The sequence below is a fragment of the Eurytemora carolleeae genome, unplaced genomic scaffold (genome assembly GCF_000591075.1).
Source record: "Eurytemora carolleeae unplaced genomic scaffold, Eaff_2.0 scaffold18, whole genome shotgun sequence".
Lineage (NCBI taxonomy): Eukaryota > Metazoa > Arthropoda > Copepoda > Calanoida > Temoridae > Eurytemora > Eurytemora carolleeae.
Genome location: NW_019396537.1, coordinates 692,060 through 707,080, shown reverse-complemented (window position 1 = coordinate 707,080; position 15,021 = coordinate 692,060). Strand labels below are relative to the sequence as shown.

Genomic DNA, 15,021 nt, shown 5'->3' with positions numbered 1-15,021 from the left:
GGGAGTGGGTCAGGTGTGCGCCTCTCCCCCCCCTGAAAAAATATGATTTAATTAACTTCCAAGAGAAATAAACATAATGAAATAGTTTAAAGTTTTTTTTATCGATTTAAACCAAACTAAAACCGCCGTTAATTAAAAAGAAACCTAACTCAAAAATAATAAAAAAAAACAATGAAATTTTCATTGATAAAAAATGAAAAAAAAATTTTAAACCCTCTGAATAGAAAAGTTCCTGCATTTTTTAAATATCTAAACGAAAGAATTCTTTATTTTCAGAAAAGGTTGAGAATGCGTTTCCAATTTCTCGATAAATTACCCTTTGTTCTTATCTTATAACAAGGTTTCTTCATGTACTCTACTCTTCTTAGATTATTTTATTTTTCTTCAGTATAAGACACAATATAGAAAAAAACAAGTAAAACTCCTTATTATAGAGACTAATTAGAGTCAGATTATATAAAATTTTGGCTGGGTACAAGTTCTTAAACTTCAAATTCAAATTTTCTTATCTCTACATCTTTGTAACATTATTGTGTAAACCTTTGATATTTCAATTATAGATTATGTATTCTCACAGAATTCAAAGTTTCAATTATCGAAGGACTACGATTTGCAAAGATCTGGGCATAAAGAAAAATCAGAGCGTATGGCAAAAAGTTAGTTCTTTTGGACGAAAGAAAAGGAGAAGTGAAATTATCCCACACAATCTTTTAATATTCATGAATCTGTTTTAATGTTTTCTCCTAGATAAATGGGATGGGAGTATGGGGGGGGGGGAGAATTGGAGGGGTCGTTATAGATTAGTTGATAAGTAATCGATGAAGTATTCAAGTGGGTGGATATACAGGGTGTCCCACATTATATTAGACCGAGAATGGGTCTAAATTACGATTTTCGGGACTAATTAGAAAATTTAATTAGAATGAATCATTTTGAAAAATAATATAAGGCTTATATAAGAATTTTCTTGTGGAAAATGATAAGTTTTTCGAGTATTAAGGGTTTATATTGGTGTTAAAGATTGGAGATAATCTAATATGATATGGGACGCTCTGTACATTTAGTATTTACTTACTGCAGTTGATATCTTCAAGTCAGCAAGATAAATTCTTTAATCTCTACATAGATATAAAGGTAGAGAGGATAGGTATATGAAACTACAGGGTTGAACTTGAGAATCAAAAGACGACTTTTATACTGTAATTTTCTCGGAGCAAAATTAATCGTTTGTTAATGATCAATTTGAAAAATGTTTTTTTGCAAAAGATAAATAAAAAAGCCAAACACAAGAAAGTATGAATATTTTCAAAATGCATATTTTTTGATGAAAATTTTTCATACATCACAATTACAGTAAATTCTTCTTTTCAAGTTTGCAAACAAATGTAATCTGAGCTCATCAGCCTGATAAAAAAAAACACTTATATTTTGAATTTTTTAATAAAGAGTTATTTTTTTTGTTTTTGTTTTCATTAAAGGTGAGTAAACATAAGTTTTTAGGTTCAGAATCAGATGAATTAATAATTTATAAACCATTGTATAGGGTCAATTAAAAATCAAACTTGAATAACAAGCTGGAAATTGCAGATATGAATTTGAAAAATAGAATTTATCTTTTAGCATAGAAATATCAAAACATATCAATTTTCTTAGAATGTTTGTGCTTTCATTTCTTATAACTTCTTTTAAAATCATTGAGTTGGCAAGTGAGGGTCTCCGAAAGTTTCTATATGGTTCTATATGCTCAAAGCTTAATTAGTTAAAATCTGTTAAAATTAGTATAGTTAGTGCAAATATTAACATTTATCTTTCCTTTAAGACACGTGACTCAAGCAGAAGAAGAAGTGATGAATTCTCCTCTGATGGCGGGAGCAGGTCGTCAGCTGTTCAAACCGGCTTTAGTGTGAAGCCCAAGCCAAGCCGTGAGCTGTACCGTCCTCCTGTACTTACTTCTTCTCCGCCAAACCTTAATCCAGCAGCTAAAGAGTTTGCGCCCCTCAGACTCTCAAGATCTTTTGATATTTCATCAAGGGTTAGTTCACTTAATTGAAGAATGATATTTCAGACATGTTCATACTAATTTGTGATAGATATATGCCCATTTTTAATCTTAATTCTTAATTCTTAATCAATATTAAACATTTATTTCAAATATAGAAACAATTATTGCATTTATACTGCATGAGGAACAGATTACTTGCCAGCTTCCCCACACAACCAAATTTTGATCTTTGCAGCATGATGGCGTAAACCTTTGATATAATAAAATAAATTGAAATAAATGTTTGCATCTTTAGGTTTCAAAGATATCCAGATTAGAAATATTAAATTTGGGGCTACTTTGAAGTTTCTTTATTTGAAATAAAAATACAAAATGTGTAACTATTAGAATGATGGTGAACAGCAAACAGTTCTTCCTACAGCGACGGCAGTGACATCTTTACAGGAATTTAGCAATAACTAATTTATTTCCTACAAGAAATCCACAAACTAAAAAAAACTAAAAATTACTTTCTAATTTAACAGCTGTGTAGCATAAAAATCACATTTTAAAACACTTCTTAAGAAATATTGAAACGACACTTCAATTTTTTTGCACATGGCTTCTGGCATTTAACAGCGTAAACTTAACACATCAATTCAACTAAAAGTTTTCAAATTTTCCTATTCCTTAAATGTGATTTTTTTGGGGTTAATTTCAGTTTTAAATAAAATGTCTAAGGCTTTTCAGAAGTCCAAACTTAAATTCTCATAGGGAACACATTCTGAGTAAACTCTAAAACTACATTTATGAATTTTGATCCAATAAACTCCATTTGAATCATCAAGAGAAAAATGTGTAAAAAAGCAAAGAGAATAGAATACATATTACTGTGGAATTTACTGTACTGTTGTACTGTTTCCATACTGCAGGTGTACTTCACATATTTGCGCTATATAACCTTTTGGGCCCTGAAATATCATTTTATAGAAAATCTAAAATTAATATTAAAAGAAAACCAAATTATGAAATAGGCTGGTTTCATAATTAACTAATGATCATTTCACATAGACTCTATGCCTTTCACTTTACAAACGATGATTTTCCGTTATAACTATAAATCAAATGATGTTTTTTTCACATAATTCATTATAAAGTTTATCTAAAAGCTTTAAAATATTCAAAATTGAAATGGAAAGTCTAGGGAACATACTGTATTAATGTACTCTACTGCATATAATTTGTGAACATTTACATGATTTGTACACTTTCAGGCTGAAAGGGACTGAAAAAAATCATACCGAGAGATCCTCTAAATTCCCCTCTAATATATATTCTATTCTCTTTAAAAAAAAGTGTGTTTGATTTTGATTGGAAACCATTATAGACTTTTTTAATAATTAAGAAAAGATTTTGCTTTATACTGACTGAAGAAATAATGAAATTTTGCGGAGTGAGAATTAGTTCTTTTTTGTAACTCATTGCTGTTCTCATGTTAGGGGCCTCAAGATAATATCATTCTTAACAGAACTGGATTGACAATAACAGTTCATGGAAAACATAACAATTCAAACAGTTCATACAGTACAAAGTTCCGATCTGTGAAATCACAGCTCAGGAAAAAACAGCATTTTTATTAAAACAAAACGTTTTAATCTTTTTTAGAGTTAAAATAACATATCTCTTCTAGATTGAATGAATGTAGTTTTTCATTTGTGTATTTAATTATGTTTTCATAGCTCTAATTAAGCATATAAAACTGATGATATCTGTATTACCGAGAATAGGTTGCTGGGAAAATTAATTAAATTAATTCTAACTTGAAAATGTTTCTCCCACAATTTTCCCCCTTTACAATGTAATGCCTTTATTGCAATGTAATGAAATACCAGACATTTTCAGCCCACTTTTCCAGCAATGCTATGTAAAACACATAGTTTTGCGAAATAAAACAAGATGGCAGAAATGGAGGATATTTACCAATTTCTAAAGATTAAAGAAACATTAAATGTTGTCTTTATTAGAATATAATTATGAGGAAAAATTTACTCTAGTAGGAAATGTAAATTTACCTATTGAAAATTGAAAAGTAAGACTTTATTTATACAATATGAAAATCTGATTTTTAACAGTGTTGATAGACATTATGATGATCAGCTGAGTGAGCGACCGAATCAGCTGATAGATCTTTCAAGTCAGCTGATTGACCTGGAGCTCTTCCATTTCCCACCAGAAGTACTCAGCACTTTAAAAAAAGCCCTAGATGACCCAAACAGGTTTTTTAATACGTTCTTTAAGTTCAATAAATACAGACTACAGGGTGATTATATACGTTTGGTTATTTTTGATTTGATCAAAATTCAACCCTGCAGTTGCAGTTAATAACATTCTTTCTTGATGTTGTTCTTGTAAACTGTGCCACTCTTCTGTTGTTTTCACCTTTCAATTTCCTTTTTGAAGCCTGCAAAAGGTGGCATCCAAATATTGTTCATAAAAATAATTTGCAAAACAGTAAAACTTAATTATTATTTTAAAAATATTAAAACTTAATAAATTTTTAAACCTTTTTTAAGCTTCCAATTTTGTATGATTATATAAAAAACACGGGTGGGTTTTGCTCTAAGGAAGATTCAACAGAAATCCCCATATATCTGTTTACATATAAAGTGTACTGCAATATCTGGGAGGATTATAAACAAATATTAACATCTAACAGCTCTAAGTTTGTTTTTACTCCTTCAGGAAATTGCTTTACACTTGTCTTGCCAGTGGGACCTATAAAACTGCAGAATAGGAAGAAGACTCCGTGTTAACCTACTTAAATGTTGTCTTCCTATTCAATAGTTTTTTAAATCTCACTGCTAGAGATGGGCGTATTTCGTTCTTTCATCTTTTAGTAAAATAGTTTATTCAATAAAAATCCCATCGTCTCTTAAAAAGTTATTTCAAAAAAGCCGTTTATTCAGAAATAATTTTTTCTAATACCATCTCTAGGGTTCCCCCACCAGGTGATAAACTAAACAGAGGGAGAATACCATCTCTAGGGTTCCCCACCAGGTGATAAACTAAACAGGGGGAGAATACCGTCTCTAGGGCTCCGGCTCCCTTACCAGGTAATAAACTAAATCAGGTATAAAAAAGATCTATAGCGAGAAATTCTTTGGTTTTGGTTTTGGTTTTGGTTTTTCGTTTGTTTATGTACTTTACAGTAGATAAATGTTAACTTAACTTGTGAAGAGATATCATAATTTTTTTTCCGAAGTGAAATTTCATTTATCAGTTATCATTATTACCATGTTTTGTTATATTTAATTATCTTCTAGGCTGCTAAATTGTGTATTGGAATAATAGAACGGGAGGAAAAGGAAACATTCATGGAATCCCTTATCAACACTTGCCAAGAACTTTACCATGACAGGTAATTTTAAAGAACTATTAGTTGAATTCTTCTATGTAGATTAGGCAGGTTATAAGCAGATTTTATGGCTGGTTTTAGACAGGTTTAGGTAGGTTTTGGCTTGTGTAGTCAGGGTTTAGGCAAGTTTTGGTAGGCTTAAGAAGGTTTAGGCTGGTTTAGGTAGGTTTAGGAAGCTTTAGGCTGGTTTTGGTAGGATATAGTCGGGTTTGGATAGGTTTAAGCATGTTTTGGTAGGCACAGGCAGGTTTAGGCAGGTTTAGGGAGATTTTGGCAGGGTTTATGTAGGCTTAGGCAGCTTTAGGTAAATTTAGGCAGGTTTAGGCAGGTTCAGGTAGGTTAAAGTAAGGTTTAGATAGTATGATTAAGTTTATGGCTGGTATTGGCAGGGTTTAGACAGGCTTAGGTAGGATTAGGCTGGTTAAGGCAGGTTTAGCTTGTGTAGGCAGGGTTAGGGCAGGGTTAATGTAGGTTTTGGCAGGGTTTTTGTAAGTTTTGGTAGTAATAGTATTAGGTAAATTTAGGCAGGTTTAGGCAGGCTAAGGTTAGTGAAATTGGTAGGTTTAGATAGTATGGGTAGGTATAGGAGGTATTGGCATGGTTTAGGCAGGTTTAGGCTTGTTTTGGCATGGTTAATGCAGGGTTTAGGCAGGTTTAGGTAGGTTCAGGAAGGTTTTGATAGGTTCGGCTTGTTTAGGCAGGGTTAAGGCAGGGTTTAGGCAGGTTTAGATAGGTTCAGGAAGGTTAATGCAGGTTTTGGTAGGTTTTAGCAGGCTTAGGCAGGTTTAGGTAGGCTTAGGTATATTAAGGAAGGTTTAGGTAGGGTTAGGTAGGTTTAGGTAGAGTTTAGGTAGGTTTAGGCAGGCTTATGTATCCTTAGGTAGGATTAGGTAGGTTCAGGAAGGTTAAGGTAGATTTAGGTAGGCCTATGTAGGTTTAGGCAGGCTTAGGTAGGGTTAGGTATGTTTAGGTAGGACTTTAGGTAGGTTAAGGCAGGTTTAGATAAGTTCAGACAGGACTTAGGTAGGCTTAGGTAGGTTTAGGTAGGATTAGGTAGATTTAGGTAGGGTTTAGGTAGGCTTAAGCAGGTTTAGGTAGGTTTAGGTAGGTTTAGGTAGGGATTAGGTAGGCTTAGGAAGGTTTAGGTATGTTTAGGTAGGTTTTGGCAGGTTTAGGTAAGTTTAGGTAGGCTTAGGCAGGTTTAGGTAGGTTTAGCTGTATGTTCAGGTAGGTTTAGGTTGGCTTATGTAGGTTTAGGCATGTTTAGGCTGGTACAGGAAGATTTGGTTTTAGACAGGGTTTAGGAAGGTATAGCAAGGTTTAGCTAGGTTTAGCTAGATGGTTTAGGCTGGTACAGTAAGGGTTTGGGCAGGGTTTAGGCAGGTTTAGGTTTGTTTAGGTAAATGTAAATGCAAAATGATTCTAAAGATTTGTCTACAAATTGTTATCCCAGGATTGATGTTTCTAAGTATCCAACATTATTGGGGGTTTCAAAAGAAGAGTGAACAAAATTACACCAATTTATCTTTACAATTAATCTATCTATCTATTTATCTATCTATCAATCTATCTATTTCATAGAGAATAGAATATATGTTAGAGTGGAATTAAGACAATCCTTCGGTATGCATTTGTTCAGTCCCTTTCAGCCTGAAAGGGAGTTAAAAGTGTACAAATGTTCACAAATTATATGCAGTAGAGTACATTAATACAGTATATTCCCTTGACTATCCATTTCAATTTCGAATTTTTTATAGCTGTTAAATAAACTTTATAAAATGAATTAGGTGAATAAAAACATCATTTGATTTATAGTTATAACGGAAAATCATCGTTTGTAAAGTGAAAGGCATAGAGTCTATGTGAAATGATCATTGGTCAATGATGGTCCGGGGCCCAAAAGGTTATATAACGCAAATATGTGAAGTACACCTACAGTATGGAAACAATACAACAAAATGGCCGTTTTACACTTTTTTCTAGTAAATTCCACTCTAATATATATTCTATTCTCTTTGATTAAACCATCTTCAGTGCATTCTAAAAACAAACAAAGTAAGTTACCTGAATAATAGGTATTTAAACTTTTTTTATTTAAAAAAGATAGATTAACATTAAATAAACAACAACAGATAATCCCTTTTTTTAAGAATTATACCCTATATACAGTTTCGACCAAAGGAGAACTGAGCTGGGAACTTTAGAATTGGATACACTTAATCCCTATCGACTAATCTGAATAACCAATTTGGAAACTTTTAATTTCCTGCTTAATCCTCTCTTTTTTCTCTATTTTGTATATCCCTGCAAGATTCCGGATATTGAAAATGAAATGAAAAAATATGTTGAATGTGCATAAAATGTGAAGAAAAAAAAATAAAACAATTTTTTTATATTGTCTATTATATAGTACTTAAGTCTGATGTACTTAAGTCTAATGGTTTGGAGGCTCACTAATCTTGTATCTTTTCTTTTCTTTCATTGACACCAACTTCAATCTTGTACAATATGACAAAGGATAAGGTTTACGTTTACAATATTCGCAATAATACTTAGGTCCAAATTGCTAAGACCAGATACACTCCGATGGAACAGTTTTATTTCCTTTCTCAACGAAATGTATGGATTGGTAAGTTAAACTAAATTAAATCCCTTTGAATTTTACCATTTATGAGAATTAAATGTAAATTCCATTTCTCCTTTTTTGTACTCCCTGTATTACTGTATACTTCCTGTATTCCATATACTCTCTGTATTCCATGTACTCTATGTATTCCATGTACTCTCTGTATTCCATATAATCCCTGTATTCCATATACTCTCTGTATTCAATGTACTCTCTGTATTACATATACTCCCTGTATTCCATATACTCCCTGTATTCCTAAATACTCCCTGTATTCCTATATACTCCCTGTATTCTGTATACTTCCTGTATTCTTATATACGCCTGTATTCTATATACACCCTGTGTTCCTATATACTCCCTGTATTCCAATATACTCCCTGCATTCTATATACTTCCTGTATACCTTTATACTTCCTTTATTCCTATAAATTCCCTGTACTCCTATACACTCCCTGTATTTATATAAACATTGTATTCCTATATTCTCCCCGTATTCCTATATACTCCAGCTGTATTCTTCTATTCTCCCTATATTCCCATGGACTCCCTGTATTCCTACATACTCCCTATATTCCCATGTACTCCCTGTATTCTCACTTACTCATCGTATTCCTATATACTCCCTGTATTCCTCTATTATCCCTGTATTCCTATGTACTCCCCGTATTCCTATATACTCCCTGCATTCCTGTTATGCGAAATTCGTTCCTTTGTGAAATACGAACGAAAATTTTCGCCTTTATTCGCCAACGTTTTCGTTCGCTGGAATCCCTACCTGTTTTCCTATAAACTCTCTGTATTCCTATAAACTCCCTGTATTCCTATACACTCCCTGTATTCCTATAAACTCCCTGTATTCCTATAAACTCCCTGTATTCCTATACACTCCCTGTATTCCTATAATACTTGACTAGTATTCCAATGTAAATGAATTATCTTGGCTCTTATATGATTAATGTAAGAGAATACTGCATGTATCGTATAATTATAAGATATTGTTCGTAGAAGGGGGGGTCGAGGCAAATTTTAATTTTTACATTTGTTTGAAAATGCCTAATTATGAACGAAGAAAAATGGTCGTAGCTAATGAAGCAAATTGCGCACAATTCAGAATTTTTATTAAAATTCAAATTCTTTTCTTCTCAAAATTCAATTTTTTTTTCAAAATTAGAATTTTTTCAAGTCTTTTTAAAATTCCACAGGCAACGCCGGGCATTTTATTTAGTATTGATATTTTTGAATCCTTTCCCACTGGAAGGTCACTTATGGCTGAACGCTTAAAAAGTCGAGGACCGCTAAAATTCTAAAAGATAGAGTGTGTAGGGCTGCTCAGTCAAACCTAGACAATGAGCTTAAGCTTCGTAAAATATTCTTTTGATAAAAATCATTAATTTTGATTAACTAGAAGTGAAAAAATAATTAGTTAAAATATTTTAATATAATTATTCAGAATCTGCTGTTTAGAAGCTATATGAAATATATCTTTATCTTATTCTATACTAGCAGAAATATGAAATATATCTTTATCTTATTCTATAACTTCAGAAATAGAAATAGATCTTTATCTTATTCTATATTTGCAGAAATATGAAATAGATCTTTATCTTCTATATATAAATTTGGCTTGTCTTCTGTTTGTCTGTCTGTTTGTTTGTATCCAATAAACGTCAAAACGGCTAAACCGATCGGGCCCAAATTTTGTGTGGGACATCACGTGACCACATTGAAGGTTTATGAGTGATAAAATTTTTTTTTAAATGTGTTTTAAAGGTTTTTAATTTTGTAATAAATTTAAACTCTTGAAAATACGCGATTTTTTTAAAATCCGCAACACGTTTTTCTTTGTTTTAAAATGTAAACAAAAAGAACGTTTTATATTTGCAGAAATATGGAATAGATCTTTATCTTTTTCTATATTTGCAGAAATATGAAATAGATCTTTATCTTATTATATATCTGCAGAAATATGAAATAGATTTTTATCTTATTTTATATCTGCAGAAATATGAAATATATCTTATCCTTATATTTGTCAGCTGAAAAAGCCAAGTTAAATTACTTTTTTGTGAATGAACGTTTTCATGAAAAGTAAGAATTGAGAATGTTATTTGTAAGAAACGAAAAAAAAATCTATTGAATGTTTTATTAAGGTTTAAAAGTTGTAAGTCAATTCCTTGAAATCTCGTTATTTTTCTCAAATCTAGGCAATTTGAGAAATTACTTACAGAGCGTTCTATGTCCTACTGGATTATCTACATACTTGCCAAAATCCTCTAAATCCTTTTGCATCAAATTTTTAGAACAGAAATATTTAATGAATTAAAATGATTAAATCTCCAAAATAAACTATTATAAGCTCCATTTATACAGTGAAGAATGTCTGTGTTTTTGGTGGATCGTAAATATCCATTATGATCTTAGGGATTAAAAACAAAGTTAAATGGAGTGACCGGCAATGTATGGTGGTTGAAATGAATATGTATTACTGCATATTCAGTTCAACCACCATACATTGCCGGTCACTCCATTTAACTTTGTTTTAATTCCCTAAGATCATAATGGATATTTACGATCCTTTCTGAGGCTTTACCATCCTGTATAATATCCCTATACACCTGAAGGAAGGAGAGTATGTTTATAAATGATTTTGTTTAGTTGAAACGTAAACAGTTGCACTTCTTGACTAAGTACGAAGGTGTTCCTCCTAAACTGGTTCTGCTCTCTCTTCTAGCTGAATGTTGTACAGCTACCCTCACTTCCCAAATCCAGTCCCTGGCAGAGGTACAGTATACAGTATACAGTATACTGTATACAAACTGTAGACATTTATTTACGTCGAATCTAATGTTAAAGCGAAAATATGCCTAGCATTTTTGCGTGATAAAGCTATAAGCCATAAAGATAAGATGAGCATCGTTTTTGGGAACAAACGAAATTTTTAAGTATGAACGAAATTATTTTGTGAATGGTGTTGTCATCAGATAAAAAATGAACGATTTGGATCGATCAGATTTATAACTACATGTATACTTATTAAAGACGTAAATATAAATTCATGTTTATATCAACAATCTACTCGTCAACATTGTATTTATAGTTCATTGTATATTCATTAAACTATCTATCTTTGTATGTTCTAGGTTGAGATTTTATTCGTTGTGTTAACACATATTGGAAAAGATTTGGAGACTGAAACCCCTGGCAGGATGAGTCTTTTAGATACATGTCTTAGAGAGGCGTTACTTTCTACCCCTCTCCATCCACAGGTACTTTTAGATACATGTTTTAGAGAGGTGTTCCTTTCTACACCTCTCCATCCACAGGTACTTTTAGATACATGTTTTAGAGAGGTGTTCCTTTCTGCACCTCTCCATCCACAGGTGCTTTTAGATTCATGTCTTAGAGAGTTGTTCCTTTCTACACCTCTCCATCCACAGGTACTTTTATATACATGTCTAAGAGAGGTGTTCCTTTCTACACCTCTCCATCCACAGGTACTTTTATATACATGTCTTAGAGAGGTGTTCCTTTCTACCCCTCTCCATCCACAGGTATTTTTAGATACATGTCTTATAGAGGTCTTCCTTTCTATCCCTCAAAAATAAAGACTTATTTATATTTAAGATTGGGAAAACACTACTACAGTTGATAGAGCTTCGAGCTGCCCAATGGAATCTGCCCGCCCAGGTGATATTATATTATATCAGTGCAACGAGGGATGGGTAGAAGAGCCACCATGATCCACGCGAAATTACCTCCAAACCTTGTAATTTTCAGAATGATCTCTTAGCCCTTTAAAACCCGCGAAAAGTATCTAAGCTCAGCGAAACATCTCCGAGCCTCTGTGATTCAATCTCTGCTCCGCATATTCTGATCTCCACTTGCTGTTTTTATTTTTTGTTTTGCTTTTATGGCTGATCCAACAACAGCAACAAAATATTAATTGGCTCAGTAACATTTCGTCTAGTACACTTTCGTCTAAGTTTACTTTTGTCTAGTTCATTTCCGTCTAGTTCTTTTTTGTCTAGTAACCTTTGGTCTAAGTAACATTTGGTCTAAGTAACATTTGGTCTAAGTAACATTTGGTCTAAGTAACATTTCGTCTAAGTAACATTTGGTCTAAGTAACTTTCGGTCTATGAACAAAATAAATGAATAAAATGTTTTTTTAGATTTACATGTAGGTAGTTAATAAGAAAATTTACATGATTCTTTGTTGTTGTTGTTGTTTACCATAGACCAATAGTAGCGTATGAATGAATATGGGAGTGATGAAGTACTTTTGACAACCATTTTTATGGGGCAAGGTTCACATTCTACAGAAGATTGTTACATCTTTCTGTAGACGCACTACTTCACGGAACCATCTCATTTAGGCAGTTTAGTTTTAGACCAAATTCCTTACTAAAAATTACTCATACCAAAAGTTACTTGGACAAAATGTTACTTACTCCTTTCTTAAAGTTACTTAAACAAATTCTGTAGTTTTAGACCACTTACACTACTCCAAACGTTACTTGACCAAATGTTACTTAGACCAAATGTTACTTAGACCAAATGTTACTAGACTAAATGTTATTAGTTGAAAGTGTACTAGAGCCCAAATTTAACATTCCACGCTAGTAAATTTTATTTTTTGTGAATTGGTGCTAGTATAGTTTAATTTCTACTTGATACACATGTAAAATAATATAAAATGTGTCTATATTTATTTGAAAATTGAACGGTTTTTTTTACATGTTTAGAAATATGTGACATTTAATAAATAAATAGCAGTCTTAACTCTTATCTCAAATAAGATACATTTTGATACAAATTATTTATGTTTCATTAAAAACTATTGTATCGCACGTCTAGGTTATTCCAGAAAAATGTTTTTGGTGGACATAAAAGCAAAATAGTTTTTATTGGAGATCATTGCGTGGGGATAGAATTGCAGTGACTCGGAAATGGCTTTTAGGATCATTCTGCAAACCATGAGGCTTGGAGTTCCTTTCCCGGGGTTCATGGCGGCTTTGCACTCCCTCCCTCGCAAGATTTAAAAAACAGATTTGTAAATATTTAGTTTAAAAAGAAAAAAATAAGAAACTTTATGACTTTTTAGGCTGTGATGTACTACTATCCTGGTTCTTCTCGTTAATATATTCGTTAATATTGTTTTTCAATATTAAAACAACGCAAATTGTATATTTAGTGAGTAGCAAATACGTAATAAGTATGCATTCTATACGTATATTGTATATGGATTTATCATGGATTAGCAATACACATTGAATGAGAGTTCGAACACTAGATGTCGTCTTTTCAAGATTTATTGGTTTTTCGTTCACAATAGCTCTGAGGCCGAGCCGGGTCAACCTTTCCGGTCCCAGTTTGTAATGTATCACCCAGACATTGGGTGAATAAAGCGACACTCAATGGGACAATGCGGTGCAACAAGGTTGACGCGGTCAGACTTTAGATTGAATTTACTTTTACTCCGGGTTATTGTGAACGAAAACTCTTAAATCTTGAAAAGACAACATCTAGTGTAATTGTAATTAATCTATGGGAATTATGCTCAAACTCTAAAGTTAAATAAATTATAAAATATTTGAAACTAGATGAATTACAGTTTATAGAAATACATGCAACAGTCTTATTTATTCATTATACACAGGACAATATATACATGTGACTGCATGTTAATACATTTTTTTATTTGTTTGCAAAATTTGTTAACAATTAACTATTAAGCTGAATAACCGAAAAAGTTTGAGCGTTCTACTGTTAGCCGTTTTTAAGATATATAGTATGGAAGAAATGTATAAAAAATTATGAAATTTTTTTGTTTTAAGTTATGCAACGTTTTTTCGATAATATTCGATAATATTTTCTTCAAAAATGTTATCTATTCTCGTTGAAGGGGGAGTGCCAGGTCATTTTAAATACTCATCTGCGAATACGGAGGCTTGAAGACCATTTTCAGGGAGCTCATGGGGGCCCTGCACCTCCTCCCTCATTGTGTACATCTCACAGAGTATGAGATAAGATCTCTTTAGTTTCCGTATTCTAAAGTCCAGTATATAGATCCTAAAAACTTCTTTGCTGCTATGTTCACATTAATTTTTTTTATTTTCAAAGAAAATTCTGTGTTTTCAAGCATTAGTTGATATTTTATTTTAAACTTTTCATATTTTTTGATTGTGTAAAATATTAATATCTATTTTTTAATAATACTTTTCATAAGAACACATCAAACAACGTATTTTAAAGGTTATCGTNAGAATTTTATTTTCACCCTCTATTCTCTAGAATTTGATTTGATCCTCTACTCTCTAGAATTTGATTTAACCCTCTATTCTCTAGAATTTGATTTAACCCTCTTTTCTCTAGAATTTGATTTATTCCTCTACTCTCTAGAATTTGATTTAACCCTCTATTCTCTAGAATTTTATTTCACCCTCTATTCTTTAGAATTTGATTTGATCCTCTACTCTCTAGAATTTGATTTGACCCTCTCTCTCTAGAATTTGATTTAATCCTTTACTCTCTAAAATTTAAAAAAAAGATTGTTTTCTAAATTTATTTTGCGTGGATCAATTAAGCAAAGCGCTTTATTCATAAATAAAAGCATTTATATAAAACAAGAAAAACGTAAATGTTTAAATTATAATTTATCAGATTTTACATATTTTAATTCCATTATTCTATTTCGATATCCATATTTTTAAATACATTATTCTTTATCGTTATCCATATTTTCAAATCCATTATTCTTTATCGTTATACATATTTTTAAATCCATTATTCTATATCGATATCCATATTTTTAAATTCATTATTCTTTATCGTTATCCATATTTTTAAATCAATTATTCTTTATCGTTATCCATATTTTTAAATCCATTATTCTTTATCGTTATCCATATTTTTAAATCCATTATTCTATATCGTTATCCATATTTTTAAATCCATTATTCTATATCGTTATCCATATTTTTAAATCCATTATTCT

General features: G+C 31.7%; 2 protein-coding genes across 2 annotated transcripts in view; both read left to right on the top strand.

Moving 5' to 3' along the window:
- LOC111705101 (uncharacterized) overlaps nt 1–4,378 on the top strand; it is a gene marked incomplete at its 5' end in the record, with an annotated part of 5,271 nt that extends 893 nt beyond the window's left edge. The window contains 4 exon segments of the mRNA XM_023477546.1: nt 1,820–2,032; nt 2,390–2,446; nt 3,481–3,599; nt 4,114–4,378. Coding sequence (XP_023333314.1) covers nt 1,820–2,032; nt 2,390–2,446; nt 3,481–3,599; nt 4,114–4,363 — 639 coding nt within the window. The 3' untranslated portion in view covers nt 4,364–4,378.
- A 588-nt stretch (nt 4,379–4,966) lies between these two features.
- On the top strand, nt 4,967–13,665 carry LOC111705096 (MIF4G domain-containing protein). Its single transcript, XM_023477541.1, has 7 exons — nt 4,967–4,989; nt 5,305–5,399; nt 7,953–8,025; nt 10,681–10,806; nt 11,166–11,291; nt 11,650–11,712; nt 13,129–13,665. The coding sequence occupies exons 2-7, from the start codon at nt 5,356–5,358 to the stop codon at nt 13,162–13,164; spliced, it is 468 nt and encodes a 155-aa protein (XP_023333309.1). The 5' UTR covers nt 4,967–4,989; nt 5,305–5,355; the 3' UTR covers nt 13,165–13,665.
- The last annotated feature ends 1,356 nt before the right edge of the window (nt 13,666–15,021 follow it).